General features: G+C 31.9%; 1 protein-coding gene across 1 annotated transcript; it reads right to left on the bottom strand.

Annotated features, from left to right (window-relative positions):
• Window positions 1–10,353: 10,353 nt before the first annotated feature.
• Window positions 10,354–14,415, bottom strand: LOC106710586 (tetraspanin-2A). The gene is made up of 5 exons (XM_014502678.2): window positions 14,219–14,415; window positions 11,456–11,653; window positions 11,106–11,282; window positions 10,678–10,863; window positions 10,354–10,487 (listed from the first exon to the last, which is right to left on the bottom strand). The coding sequence occupies exons 1-5, from the start codon at window positions 14,324–14,326 to the stop codon at window positions 10,407–10,409; spliced, it is 750 nt and encodes a 249-aa protein (XP_014358164.1). The 5' UTR covers window positions 14,327–14,415; the 3' UTR covers window positions 10,354–10,406.
• Between the last annotated feature and the right edge of the window lie 1,597 nt (window positions 14,416–16,012).

Here is a 16,012-nt window from a genome sequence, read left to right as displayed (position 1 = left end):
AAGTCATTATTTTTAGGAAGTTTTCCATCGTAAAATTATTACTGTGAATTTAAAGCTAGTAGCTAGTGTTTTGTACGTCGGAAATTAGGTCGGCATTGTTTTTGCCTGCGACTTACAACTTAAATCCACGAGTAGTGCAGGCTACACACGTCAGGTTTATATAGGTATAGGTTATACGGATACCCTAGCGTTTGTGTGACATATTTGTATAATTGTTCATTATAAAACTTGGTTATGCATTTCGGTTATGAATGTCACAACCATCTTGGTAAACCTTAAGTGTGTGGCCTGCATTAAAGTTGAACGTCTTAGTTGGTAACCGAGATGGATTAATTTTGGTCGATTAGCGTCCGTTATTAAGTTATTTCATACTCTCTGGAACCAGTCGGAGCCAAGTTTGTTCTTGAAACGTGCGATATATCAAGTCTGAGTGACTAATGATTGGTACAATTTATTGTCTAGTGTTTTGTCTGGTTTGTTCTAAATCTAAATACATTAAGATTTTATTTATCAATACAAATATATGTCCTATTAATTAATCTTATACTTGTGGTTGTTTAAAAATAGTTTTTTGTTTGGAAAAGTAAACCAAGATTTTTTTTTACTTAGATCTGATATCTTTTCACATAATTTACACACAATGTTACGAGCATGAATCTAAAATTCCATTTAACAACTACGTCGCTAAAACCGACCTGGAACAGTACAACTTTGCAATAACAAATTTACATTTTAAGGAAATCTCATTAAGTTATCCAGGATAGAGCATTAATTCAAGAGTAGACAGTAGTTAAGCATTGTCTAGCAAACAATAAAGTTGTAATTAGTAACAGCTCCGCAAGCTTTAAGGCGACATCAGTGCAGGCTTCTAACTAAGTTTCAACTATAAATTTCGTTGACTTGATCGTCTTCGTTAATAAAGCAGGATAGATTAATTAAGTGGGACTTACGTTGTATTCACGTGAATGGGACATTCATTACATTGTGTATTGTTAGTAGATAAAAGGGATTATTATATTGTTGATGACATAATTCAAATGACATCTTTATTTGAAATGTAACATTATAAAGTCCTTGACTACGGCATTTAGAGTCGAGCTACAGATGTTAATGCGACCGCGACCATAATCTACGAAAATGCCTTTTTTCTTTTTGGAAGGTGAACATTTAGTTGGGTGTTCATTTTTACAAGAGATTTAAATGTCTTAAATATAATATTTTGTAATTTTTTATATAAAGTAATAACTAATATACCCATTTATAAATTAGATAACCTTATTCATATAATCATAACAGGTTCGAGAAATCAAACAAGATGACAAATTAATATCTATTTACGTCAACGAGAAGTGTTTAGTTCCTACGCTAAATGTCTCATTACAGGATAATATCCGTGCGCCTCAATGATGCAAAACGTCCCACTTCGCTTCCTATTGACAGGCACAACATCAATGTAAACAGGATATCGAACAATCTCGAGCGGGAGATAATTATTCTGCATTGATATTGTATATTAATTGTAATACACATATTATATTCAAGGAAGCTTCTTAGAATATGATAATTCCGATATTTATTTATTATCTGATTAATTCGAGAGGGTACTATTGTCGTGTGTATGTAAGTTTGTTTTTAGACATTAACATTTCGTCAAGTAATAATTATTTAAAATCAGAATTTGAAGATATTGTAAATATAATTGTTTTTCATGTTTTTTCGAAAATCAAACATTTAAATGTTGTCAAGAACAAATCGAATGGGAAATTCTAAGTCAATGAGTCGAAAAATTATTTTAAGGGAATCGCAATTACGTAGAATTCAATTTATTTGGTAAATTGAGTAAGTGAAATGAAATGTGATTAACTTAAAAACTGGTGAAGTATTTTACGTTTTGCTCAAACCTTTTTTTAACAAGATTAACTAATATATTTAGTATAAAATACATGTTCAAATAAACGATTATTACTTTATTTGTATTATATTTCAATATAAACCAGCATCGAGAACTGAAACTAACCTAGATCTAATCCATAGCGCGTCCGGACAAAGGTTAATATCCGGTAGGAGTGTTTACGTTGAAGAAACAAAGACTCCGATCAAACATTTCCTCTGAAACGTTTAACTTTGTTATAGAATCGCTCTATCGAACAACGACGGTGCTTGAATTAATAGAATAAAAAATAGTTTTACTTTTAAACTGAAAACATGCATAAAATCATTAAGTAAAGTCATTCCTTCTTCAAGTCTTCTCATTAAGTAAACAGAGACAACATCAGTGGAATCTACATCCACACATCGTAGATGTAGCTGTAGACGTAGCCATAAAAGTAGCTGTAGCCTTAACCGTAGACGTAGCTGTGCTGTAGACGTAGCATAAGACTTAGATTTTCCCATAGCCGTAGCCACAACTGTAGATATAATTTAGTCGTAGCTGTAGACAATTTTTTAATGATTCATAAGTACCTATACTTTAATAGTATTTTATTTCAATGTAATATATTCAAGAAATGAAGTGTTGTGATGTTTGCGATCACTTCACGTGGGTGCAGACAGCTTAGTAAATGCAGGAGATTAAGAAATTACACACGCTTCATCAAGCGATTGCTCCTGCAATCGATGTCAGTTAAATACCGGCGTGACTTGTTCAATGAATTAACATTTTCATAGCGAGAATATGTAGAAGATTATTTGAAATGTAACGTCTTTATGTAGTTTACTTGAAAAAGCATATTTATTTTTTGTTTGAGAATTCCTACGCATTATTTTTTTTTTATATTACAAGGTGGCAAATGAGCAAGCGGCCACATGAATTCGCCGAAATGGCGAAGCGACCGCTGCATTCGCAATTGCAAATGCGTTGCCTACCCTCAATCGACGAAGGAGGAGACGTACAAGAAGTATTTAAGTAGTGTGTTGGTGTAAGATAGTAAGTTGTTGAAAATGTACAGTTTAAGATTTGTTCTTAAAATTATTCAGTAATTATACAACAAAATAAACAGTAGTAATTTGTAATCTTAATTAATAAATGAATGTAGGCCTTAAGATATAATATTTAAGCGTGAAAGGTTCATCAGTTCTAGAATGATGTTCAAATCCTATTCATTTCGTTATAAGCGAGGCTTGACATAGTTTCCTAAACCTACTTCATCATTAATCCTAACAATAGGCTTAAACTGTAAGACTTATTCAATTATTTCTGTTAGACATTTTGGAGAACATTGTTACGAAGATTATTAAATTAATTATAGACTGAGAGAACACAGCTCTCAGAATAAAAAGAGAAAATATAGTAAAATAAATTCAATGAAGCTATTGTTTATTACTCTTTTAGTGAAATAGAGTAGAGATTAATTATAACTTTTACATTAAAATTAATATATTAAAGTAGGCTTCTACCGTCGAACCACTTGAATATATACATTATTATCTACCTCATTATTTGCTTCAACAATGCAAATTCATGGTTAGAGTGTGGCGTCACGTCATTTACCTTGATTATTTATATTTTATTAATTAATGTAGTCACGTGAATTTGTTCAATATTCATTTCCGTAGTTTACCATCTCCTTATTTGTACCTTTCCTCAGCTCTTTGTACAAACTGGAGCGGCTGCAAATAATCTTCAAATTAGGCTTGATAAGTTATGAGTTTCGTCTATTAAAAATTGTAATCAAATTAGTATTTCGTCTAAACTCTATGTTTAGAGTACATTGCTAAACTATCTAAAAGCAAAGCAGACAACTAAGTTTAATCCGGAATTCGACTACGATTGTTAACCGCAACGTTTTGGTCGCAAATCTGACTGAAACTTAACTCTGCTAATCGAATTCAGATTACGATGGATTTCGTAAACTTTGATGTTACGATTTTGGAGCATTATTTATAGAAGTAATAGTTTTTTGGGCGGAAGTTATTTAAAAGACATGATATAAGTGGTATTTTCAACATTTAATAATGGTAGAGAATGCAAGAACATCTGTTGCACAAATGAGCTGATTGGACCGGTAAAATACCACGATCACACAGAAGAAATCAGTGGAAATCATACCGCATTTCGTCTGATTTTAGTAATCTTAAAAGGGCACGCGGAGTAGGGAACGCATAGGAACAGATATCCACTTTTGGTACCTCTGTCTATCAAAGATAGGCTACGTATCTGCAAATTGGAATGTCTATGAGTAGCTTTGCTGTTTTGGCGAATCATTCTCGTCGCTTGTTCGATTGCGATGTAATTAAAAAAATACTTATGACTCAAAAAAGTCTTTGGAAATATAGCAATAATAATTCCCATCTGAGACCAACCAATAGATGGTTAAATTTAAACATATTACGATAAATATGGTAACATTTTAAAGTTAATAAAAATGTCATATATAAATATTTAATAGAATTTGCTCCGCATGTGATCCACAAACTGCATTTTGATGATGTTATTCAAAAAAAGAAATATTCTTTTAAAAAAAGGTAAAAAGTAGAGACAGTTCAAAGTTTATAGCGTCGTAAAGGCTCTCGGAGCGCGCATGTCGCGTCTCTTAACAAATGTGATACAATGTAGATACGTGAATATTTTCATCGTTAAATTTTATAACACAACATAGATTATGTACTATCCTAAAATATTCCATGCAACACAGTGCTTTGTCAAGACATTTTTCTCAAAAGTTCTCCATTATAATGTCAAATCTATGTCAAATTTCATCAAAATCCGTTGAACCGTTCTGGAGATACCTTCAAACGATCATCCATTTTAACTTTTCACATGAGCACTGGTAAATTTTTAATATTTGCTTTGTTGTACGTTTTCTTGTTCACGAGATTATTTTTATTGAAAACTAGCTTTTACCGGCGACTCCGTCCGCGCGGAACAAAAAAATTGAAAACGGGGTAAAAATTATCCTATGTCCGTTTCCTGGTTCTAAGCTACCTCCCCATCAATTTTCAGTCAAATCGATTCAGCCGTTCTTGAGTTATAAATAGTGTAACTAACACGACTTTCTTTTATATATATAGATTTGAAGGAGATTAAAGGTTGTGTAAATTTTTTTATATTGTCTGGATTGGATAAAAAAGGAAGGAAAAAACAGACTACGGATTTATTGTTGTGTCCGATTAAAATATTTCCTGTACTGAGTAGAACAATTTGCTTAATGCAGATAAATAGTTCGTAAAGTTGTCAAAAGGTTATTGAACTATGGAATTCTCGTATACGAATCTTTAAAAATGCGACGAAAGACATTTGCAAGAGATTTTTATGAACGTGGAGTCTTGATGAGATCATTTTTGCCGCTTTAAAAGTTTATGTTTGCATTTACATTAACATATCTGTGTTGTTGGAATGTCATTCCTTTTTAAAAGAGTAGCTGCCATACTTTTTGTGATGTTAAAAATTTACGACATCGTAAAAAGTGGAAGTGCGCTCATCTGCTATGCCGCAGTGTCTCAGTACGAATGTGACGCCCCAATAAGAACACCAACGTGAATATTTGAAACATTAAAAACAACTTTGTGTACATTTGATTCAGGATCACTACGCGTCAGTTTTTATTAAAGTTGAACCTCGTGTTTGCATTATTCAATCATTAATTCTAATCACTCGATCATACGTCACGAGTCGTTAAGTGGTCACTTACTGTCGATTTAGTACTAGAAATTTTAATGTAACGTTTAGATCAATCAGAGACTTCATTTATGGAAACAAAGCGTAAAAAGATCTTAACCGAATGCGTCATTATACTTTGTCTACAAAGCCTTTGTGGAGACAATAACTCAGTTCGCAATCCATTAGGACGTGGCCAAATGACGCAGAAAGTTGACTTATGGTTGCTACGACTTGCTTCATAGAAGCACATCAGATAATGCTACGCCTCGCAGACTTGTTTTATGCTCCAATAAATAACAATCAAATGGTTTTAATGTTTTTCATTCATTATTATAATTTACAATCATCAGTTTTTTTCTAACATGTTTAAATTTAGATTTTATTTACGTATTATAAATATTATTATTTAGTAATTACTATCAAACGTCCCAAAACTATTTTCCAAAAACTGAACGAAATTTTAGAATTATGATATATACTAAATACTATAATAAGACGCACGTCCGTACCCTAAAATAAAATAAAAAATTGTTTGGTTTATCCTGTCGCACATATCAAAAAGCTGACATGAAGAACATTTAATTTGGACTTACTGACAAACAATCATGTTATTACTTTAGAAGCTAATCAATGTAGATTTCTCTTCCTAATAAATGTTAACCAACTGTGGATTTTAGACAATGAAATGAATTTTATTTAAAAATCACATTTTCCTTTATGTCAAAGATTATTTAAAAGTAAACATTAAACAAAACAAGGCACACAAGTGTTTATTATTCTTATTCAGCGTAATCGGCTTCAAGTGTAATTAGCGTGAAATTTTAAACTTTTCCCCTGCTTCGACATGTTTATTTTGTGTATAGCTTACGAAGAAAAGCTAAGGAATTCTCAGAATGAGTTCAAAGATACACGGAAGTTGTTAATTTAATTATTTTGTCTTGTTTTTTTTAGATTATCCTGATATTTTAGAAAGATAAAGACATTGGCTTAGATAATATGATTATATCTCTTTAAAATTCTCCAATTTAAAAGTATAATATATATAATTTATTTTTTCAATGAAAATAGAAATTGATATTACGTGTTTCAGTTTATTTTGTTGTTATAAAACAAATCGAAAAGATATCTGGCCGATGAGTATTTGCTTTGTCAGCGAGCGCTTTGTTGAAGCGAACACTGAGAACGCAATCCATTACGACTGGACAAATGACGTGGAAAGTTGACTTGTACATTTGTAAGTCTTTTGTAAGAAGAGGGATTTGTACTAAGTTAAACGTGCAACATAAACAAACTTTGTTTTTATTCGTATTTGCGACTAACGTACAAGTTTTTATACTTTTTCTATTTTTATTGTTGAAAGTGTTCAAACAAATTTTAAGTTAAATTTCTCTCTCCCATTGAATAAATTTTACTTTTGAACTCTTAAGTCTAAAAATATCCCACAATAACATCATAAAATCAAGAAGTATTGTACATAATTTTGTACATAAATCACTCTAATCATAGGAGGTTAATAGAATTTGAGACTAAGTGCTAGTCAAGTCGTATGTAATCATTAAACTTATTTATAATTATATTATTAGTATCTAGTATTGAAAGTAATTAACTAGACAGTTATCCAGTACACAATTGGATGACGTAAGTTTGTGGCGATCAGATAGTTTTGTTTGTTCGTAGTTGTTTGCTGACTACAAACATTCTTCACCGGATATTACCCATTGGTCGGATGTGTAGGAACTCTGTTAGATCTGCCTTTATTACGGGACTAGATTATCAATCTTGTTGTTTGCGTCCCTTTTCTAACTTTCGCTTTACTTTGGCTACTTTGTTAAGGTAAATATAAATTGTAGATTATGTAAAATACGATAAGTAGCTACTGAAAAGCACAAAAAATAGCAATGTTGTAGAAAATGTTATTTGCTTTGAGAAAAAATTTAACAGTGTTGAACTTATATCGAAATACAAAAACACCAGTTCCAAAGTTTATTATCTAACGCATTTGCGATTCCTCTGGTATTGCAGATGTCCATGGGCGTCGATGAACACCTTGGTGTTCCCGCTGCTCGTTTGCCCCCTTCTCTTATAAAAAAAAATGTGTCTAATGAATGCTCCTTTAATTTTCTTGCAATAGTGATGTTTACAAAAAGTGTTATCACTTAATGTTTAACGTAACAATTTATAGTTCATTTAGGTAACAACATTCCGACACTTTAATAGTCGGCTTCAGCTCTGGTTGAGCAGCAGACGTCAGTCCCGTCGCCGGCTATATTTCCTCGGAGACACCTGCGAAGCCAGAATAATAAAGAGCCTTACAACGTCTCAAAATGGCACTTTTTCTCGCAATTCAACCGCAATGTGCACTTAAGGGATTTGAATAACTTAAATGTCGGGTTTTATCTATTCCACGCAACTCCCAAAACGTACCCGAACCGAATTTCAGCACGAAGTTTTAAATCTTAAAAATTATTATTCGCACAACTTATTTCTAAATTTATAATAAACATATTTTTTACAACTATTTTCCGAAATAAGATTTTTTTTGTATCTACTACCGCATTGAAACCATAAATATTATGTCATCGCGTTGCGCACATAGACAAATAGTTAAGGGTTTACAGATTTTTGAATACGTAGTTGCGAGTTCGAATCCCGGCTTATCACAATTATTGTAAATCATATCCTAGCACATTCCTAGAGTTTCGTTGAAATGGATACAAAAAAAATTAGTAAATTTGAATATAATCTGCTAATACAATATAAAAAATAATACAAATAATAGCATCTAGAAAAAAAGTATAAAAGATGTTTACCTGAAATAAACATAATGCTATTATTTCTTAATCTTAAATCCTTGGAACATCGTTGAAACTCGGAGACGCCATCCATCTTGGCTAAAGTCCAAAAGTCAATTACTGAAAACCGACTTTTAGATAACTTCTACAATTATTTTCGTATAATCTAGGCACACCTAACGAGTGTTCCGAGGATTTTAACGACCAGACATAGTTCGGTAATTAAGCATCGTTTAGGCTATCCTGTTAGTCTTGAGAGATAAATGTATTCAATGGTTGGTAAATAAATCCACGGTAACCTCAGTTTGGCTGTTTATCAAAAACTAGCTTTTACCCGCGATTCCGTCCATGCGGAATAAAAAATAGAAAACGAGGTAAAAATTATCCTATGTCCGTTTCCTGGTTCTAAGCTACCTGCCCACCAATTTTCAGTCAAATCGATTCAGCCGTTCTTAAGTTATAAATAGTGTAACTAACACGACTTTCTTTTAAATATTAGGTAAATATTAGGATTAGGTTATACTTTTAAATATATTGAAGCACATGGAAAAGCAATACTGCAAAAGTAGGTTCAAGGTTTCAACAGACTAGTGTGGAGACAAGAGGAAAATGTTAATAAGCATTTGCTTATCTCTTAGCTCTTTCGCTTTACTTGTAGTCGGTAGGAACCAAGAATTTTTCAGAAGAGAATAAAATCCCTAGATAAAACATGTCATTATCCCTCTCATATTCTTTGAAAATACAGAGGTAATAATAAGTTTTATAAGTAGATTTTGGTTTCGGAAACCAACGATTAGTCAAAAACTGATTCCAAAAACTATTGTATCAAAATGCGTGCAGTTATTACTGAATTTCTGTCTATGTAACGAATGTTTTAGGGATTTACCACTTGTATAGTAAGTAGAAGTTTTTGAGGTGTTTCTAATAAATGTTAATAATTACCAAATTTACTAATTCAGAGAATATAATAAGGAGTGTATCGACCCTCTCGGGGCCGCAACAGCCAGATTTACTGCCGACGCCGCGTGTCGCTAATGTCTACAACTCTTACCTAACTCCGCTAACTTAGAATAACCATAACTGTAATAAATCCGAGGATAAAGTTGTTAACGTAATCTGTACACTGTCAACATGTCTCGACTTTCATTGGCGTTTAGTATAAGACCTTGTTCACACTAAGAAGCCAGGCAGCAATTGAGTTTTCATAGTTGAAGACTGTAAAAGACTCGTAAAAGCATATTGTCGTTTGCCTTTGAATAAGCAACTTTAATACTAGTGTTTCACATATTATATTTTATATTTTATGTTATAATCACATAAGTTATGTTCAACTTAGTAATAAAAAGGTTGTATTAAAAATATACATTAATTTTAATTTATAACATTTATTTAAATTAAAGAAAGTAGCACTAGAAATTTAATACTAAAAAATAATTTTAATACAAAAATCTCGTTACTTATACCCGAGACTTATAAAAGCTAAATGCCGTTTTGGACTTTGTTATACAAAAAAACCTTAACTAAAAATACTTCTATATAAAGGTGGTACTTTATTTTTACTTAGTACTAAGTTATTCATATAATGTCAAGATACTTGTCGATTGCACACAATGTTGTCATTTATCATACTAATATTATAAATGCGGAATTTTAGATGGATGGATGGATATTTGTTTGAAGGTATCCGGAACGGCTCAACGGATCTTAATGAAATTTGACACATATGTAGAACATAGTCTGAAAGAACACAAAGGCTACGTATTAAGTTTTTTTAAATTCTTTGCGGACAGATTCGCGCAAAAGCTATAAATAAAAACCACAAAGATTACAAAAAATGATGTTCATAGTAACTTTAAAAAAAATAATGGTGTTTTTTTGTGATACTTTGTGTCATTTTTCAAAATAATAATTATTTTAGGACTTTGCCAGTCTATACTACTCGTATAACAATTACTTATATATAATTAAAAATGCAAAGGTTTACTTAATTTATTATTAATCTTATAATAAAACTATTAATTTTTGTATACAATAGCCTCATCTTCTTCTTTCTTCACCGCTTGAATGAGGACTAGAGACATAACTGCATTCACCACCTGAATAAGGAGAAACATAATTCACTATAAGGGGTAAATAAATCAACTACAGACTACTTAGGTACTTGATCTAAGAACGAAAAGTTTCTAATATCTATAATTGTATCAAAGATATTTCTATTTAATAAAACAAAGACTTTTAAATTATAAAAAAATAAAAATACAAAGTTTTAGTCATTCAAGCACTTACACATATCATGCAAGAAGCTAGCACAATGCCAGCCAACCAGCCTGTCTTGCCTTCTAAGTACCAAGTGAGCTCGTCTACACAGCCGTGGAAGTAAGCGTTGCCGGTAACTGAGTCACGACATTCAGATGGTAGCGGTTTGTTCAAGTTTAAAAAGTCCATCGGCCCATCTGCACCGCAACACCCAATCTGTAATTGATAGAATAAGAGGTAAAGAGAGGGAGAGATAGTAAAGTCTTACCAGTGTTAACTTGCAGTAAAATTATATAAAACTAGTGGACTACATCATACGTAGCCGTATTCAACTTATTGAAATAATTATCAAAAAGGTCATCCATGTTTATATTCAAATTATAATGTACCGAATCGAAAACTAAATATAAAAAACATTCTTAAGATAAGCGCAAAAGAAAGATGTCTATCAAACTTACTCCTTCTTGCACCATCCTTAGTATTTCACGGCTGCCTTCATGTTGTGGGTTATTAATGAGTCTTAGTATTACATCTTTTATAAGAGGTTGTATACTGGAGTCGTAAGTTGAAAAGTCCAGGACCACACAAGCGCCTACCAATCCGAAGACGAATAACGCGATTTGTGATCCTATAAACTAAAATTACATCACGATTACAATCAGGTTCTTTCTTAGTGACCAATTAGCAACTCTGCTTGTAGCAACAAGTAAACAGAGATCTTAAATTAATGCTTGCACTTCATTAAATAAATAATATCTCCATTTAAATATAAATATGAAAAAGTAAATGTAATAAAGATTTAACTTACTCCGTAGAGTAGAACGACGTTTTCCATAAGAGCGGAGCCGCAACCAAGGAATGCTACAACCATTATGCCTAACGAGGCAATAAGAATGATATAGATCCCAATGAAGTACTTTTGAAGTTCCAAAATTCTCATCCATTCGTTGAAACCGGGCTCGAAGCAGATCCATAGACACAATGCGAATATAGACACGCCGAATAACTGGAAAATAAATACTAAATTAAATTATTTGTATATCATTGAATTTAATGTTTCATCAACCTGCCCTTATCCCTATGGAGGGTCGGCACAGTATGTACATGCATCTCTACTACTCCTTCATACATCTCTATCAGCCGTCATATCTGAATTTACCCCCTTCTTACGCATATCCTCTTTCACACAATCCATCCATACTTTCTTTGGTCTTCTTCTACCATTGAATTTAATATTTCAGTTTAACTATAAGTTTAATGAGTCTGTGTAAATGGGTATGTTAACAATCGACTAGCGGTTTTTGTCAAATTCCGTGTCCATTTGTTTACAAATCTTTCAACGCAAACTATTTTCATGACGTCATAGTTAAATACGCTAATATAAGAATTGTAGTGTTGTGATTCATTGTGTATTCAAATGTTGACACATTTTATGAATGAGTATGACTAAACTTTTTTTATATTTTATCTCATTTCACGCTTAAATTTCTAAGTAAATTAAAATTATCGTAAAATGCTTGAAGTAGAAAAAAATCAAATTGTACACACTGTCATATTTTCAAGGGCTTTACTACCTGCTAAAAATAAGGGCAAGCAACATGATTGAAATCTTATTTACTTAAAAAATAATGCTACGTTAATGGATGTCTACGACTTATTTATTCATATATATACGGAGAAATATAAATTGTTTACAAAGATACTGCTTACTTATAATAAATATTATCAATTTCTAAGAAAAACAAAGCTCTGTGAAGCCTTCGAATAGCGTAGAAAGAGAAATATCTATCCGATTTTTATCATATAACATGCTTCGTCGAATATCGTCTACAGATTAAAACTTTTCTAGCCTAAACTAAAAATAATACCGACCTATTTGTCTTGGCTGTAATCCAAAACTTAATTATCGCAAATCCTACTTCAGACTACGTAGTCAATTATTTTTCATCCTTGTAAGATCAGTTTTGTTCTTTTAGTAGTGCAAGTATTTTCTTTTAATTATTTCATCTATTTTCAATTACAAACATTAAAATTAATAGATTAGATTTAAATATAGGTAAATTGATATAAAAATCTAGAATTTAGAATTTAATTAAAATACACGAAGCTAGTTAATTTAATCAGTTCTATGTAGAATAATGTTTTAAGAGAAAACTTACGCAATTACCATTTCTAATAGTTTGTTTAGAAAAACATAGAATACAAATTAGTTTTTAGAGCAAAAATGTTCGAATAATGTTTTCAATTACAATCTCTAATTTGCATATGTTGTTAATAATTTTAATTAAGCAAGCTTCATAACTGTTGCTTCGACGCGCAAATTGCAAGCAACAACCAAGTACTTGATTTACCGCCAACACCACGTGTGGCTAATGAATGCTACTTGCTGCTAAGTACGTAATAACAACAATCTGTGTTTTAAATAGTTTCTGTAAAAAAATTTTAAATGTACTCCTGCAGCAGGGGTGGCCAATATGATTAGACCAGAGATGTACTATTTACTGACCGATCCTGTGTGATCTGCAAATTATAGACATCTTGAAATTTTAAATGAATCAGCATAGTTCAGTAAATTATTATGTTACTTTTATTTTATTCTTAGTTAATACCTATTTATATTAGTGTGAAAATTGCGTCTGAGCATCTTCTAGTACGATATGATTTACGTATTTATATTTTTTGCCTTGCTATGATCGACTTGTGGATCGCGGTCGACAGGTTGGCCACCCCTCCTCTACATGTTATTATGTTACTACCCCGTCTAGATTAGTTAAGTAGTACATGTTCTATCTAGGTCATAAATAACTCTAATACCAAACTAAATGATTATAAAAAAGTTACAAGAACAAGCGTCTACTAAATTAGCACGTATAGTTCGACCATAATATTATTTGTTGGTCTAGCGTTATTATATATACCACTGTAATAAAAATTAATCGGAAACAATAGATTGGAAAACAAGTGTTTTCGATGTTAATTCATTTTCATTCTGTGAATCAGACTATGACAGTATTATACTCGGAAAACAGGCCAAGCTCTTATCACTTGTTGATAACGTGTTCTTAATATCTGCCCTTTATTTTTGTGTAAACGTAATATTGCAACGGATTTAAGGTTAACTTATTTTTTTAATGTTTTAATTCCTATGAATATAGCAATTAATACCTTGTCTAACATTACTGTTGTTTTTAACAAGTGTTTCAACTTTGTAGTGAATTCACTACACAGTTGTTCCGTTTATAAAATTTGTTGTTATTATTTTTAACACTTTTTTTTCATTTCTTGTCTCTAAGTCTTTATAATTTCACTTACTTTGTGAGAATATACTAACGTATTATTATTATTAAATGGACTTTAAGAGACTGAATTATAAGAAGGAATAACAGCATATTTTGCACATGTGTTTCGGCAACGAATAGTTATGGAAGGTGCGCAAGCGCGTGAACAAGACAAGTCAGTTTTAGGTATACATTTAGTCAATAAAACGAAATGGTTCTTGATAGTAGTAACAAAAAGGACTGCTTAATATTATTTAAGAAACTACAAGTTTATAAGTAAAAAGGCAACCCACCCAAAGCACGACATTGAAGCAGAATAAAGTGTACTTGATGCAATAAATTTGCGATTCGAGTTTCCCCACGGCGGGTCCCTGCCCGTCGCCTCTCCCTGCACCCGCCATTGCACTTAATTCACTCAACACTTACACCTTGGAACTTGTAAATCGTCCTTACACTACGTCTATCGTATTGGTACTGGTTTATCATTAGATAAACGCGTTACACATAGCTAGGTTATCAATGTTTGCTGAGATATGCAAAGATAAGATATAAGCATGAATTGCCGCGCCTGTATTTTGTTAGCTGTACCCTTTGTTCTTTATATTTTTAACTTAATTATAATTAAAGCATGGTGTTTGGTGCATTCTTAAGTTATACTGAGGGCCTAGCAAGAAAATTTCGACACGCACCTTCGTAACGTCATGGACAAAATATGTCAAGATATGATATGAGATGTTTTTGGTGTACTTCACGCCCAGTAGGTGCGCTGCACAAATTTTAATACAAAGTAAGACGATGTCGTTACTAAAACGAAGTCACGAATATTCATACTAGGCCCTCAGTACAGTACCAAGGGATCAAGTATTTTGGTTTGCAGAGCATATAACTCATATCTATTAAAAAAAAAGAATAAAGTGATAAGGATATGGTTTAGTCTTTCGACAACACAAACCCACGGTAAATAGGTCACATAGCCCAGTGTCTTGTATCTGCCAAGCACCACATTAAGCAGATTATTTAATTCACATATTGAATACGATTTTTCTAATATCTAGACAAATACATGTCAGTTAATTTAAGAACCACTTGAAGTCTCAAGTGATGTAGTTGCACAGCGACAAAGAAATTTACTTTGAATAACGAAATTATATTTTATCAGAATTTCAAACGAGAAACTGTCGACACATCTACAGAGAAAAGAAAACTAATTTTATGCATACATTTGTATTGACGTTATGATTTCCCTTAGGACTTTGTGTTTGCATCAAATCCAGCGATTCGTAGTAAGTCTGATTTGAGTTTGGAATCCGATAAACGTATTCAAAGAGCTATAAGGAAGCGGCTACAGATGATGTAAGATGCAAACATAAATAAACAAGATGTACGATGTTATACGATATTCCCATACACCACGAAGGCTAGTATAAATCTTACGCTTTAAGGAACGTAAATTTCAGAATTCGCGTCTAGCATTTCCTGAATATATTTCCAATAGTACTAAAAACATGGAAGTAGAGACTATAGGCTTATTTAATAGGTGACATTTGACATCTATTCATTTTAGCTTCATAGTGAGGTGAGCTGCTTTACAACATCGATTAAAGTCAATGAATCGATTCGGACTTCAAGCATATCTGTATCAAATTCATTTGTTATAAATATCCATGTTTTTTCCTTACTGTTTAAAAAGAAAAAGAGTTCAATGAAGCAACTTTGTAACGACGTTCGATTGCCATTAAAACAAAAAATATGTAATCGAAATTTGAAAAAAAGATAAGCAATTGCTGAGTTCTAATTTCAAATATTCAATAACATTTTATGCCCGCCGTTACAAGATTACGTTGTTGGATTTTAATGAAGTGTTAAATGTGATCTATTAAAATGGTCCACCTATAGACCAAAAGCAAAATTGTGCCATACACCCATAACTATTTAATTTTCACTTGTTTAGTTTCTATAGTATAAAAACTACGAAATTTCAAGTAGCAGTAATCGTACTATGAATAGATATGGTATCATCAGCAAACATGTCGGTGAATAGATTTTCTAATATAACCTTAGTTAAGCACTTTACGTGAATTGCTCAA

This window comes from Papilio machaon, chromosome 5 (assembly GCF_912999745.1).
Source record: "Papilio machaon chromosome 5, ilPapMach1.1, whole genome shotgun sequence".
Classification (NCBI taxonomy): domain Eukaryota; kingdom Metazoa; phylum Arthropoda; class Insecta; order Lepidoptera; family Papilionidae; genus Papilio; species Papilio machaon.
This window is presented reverse-complemented; position numbering and strand designations above follow the sequence as displayed.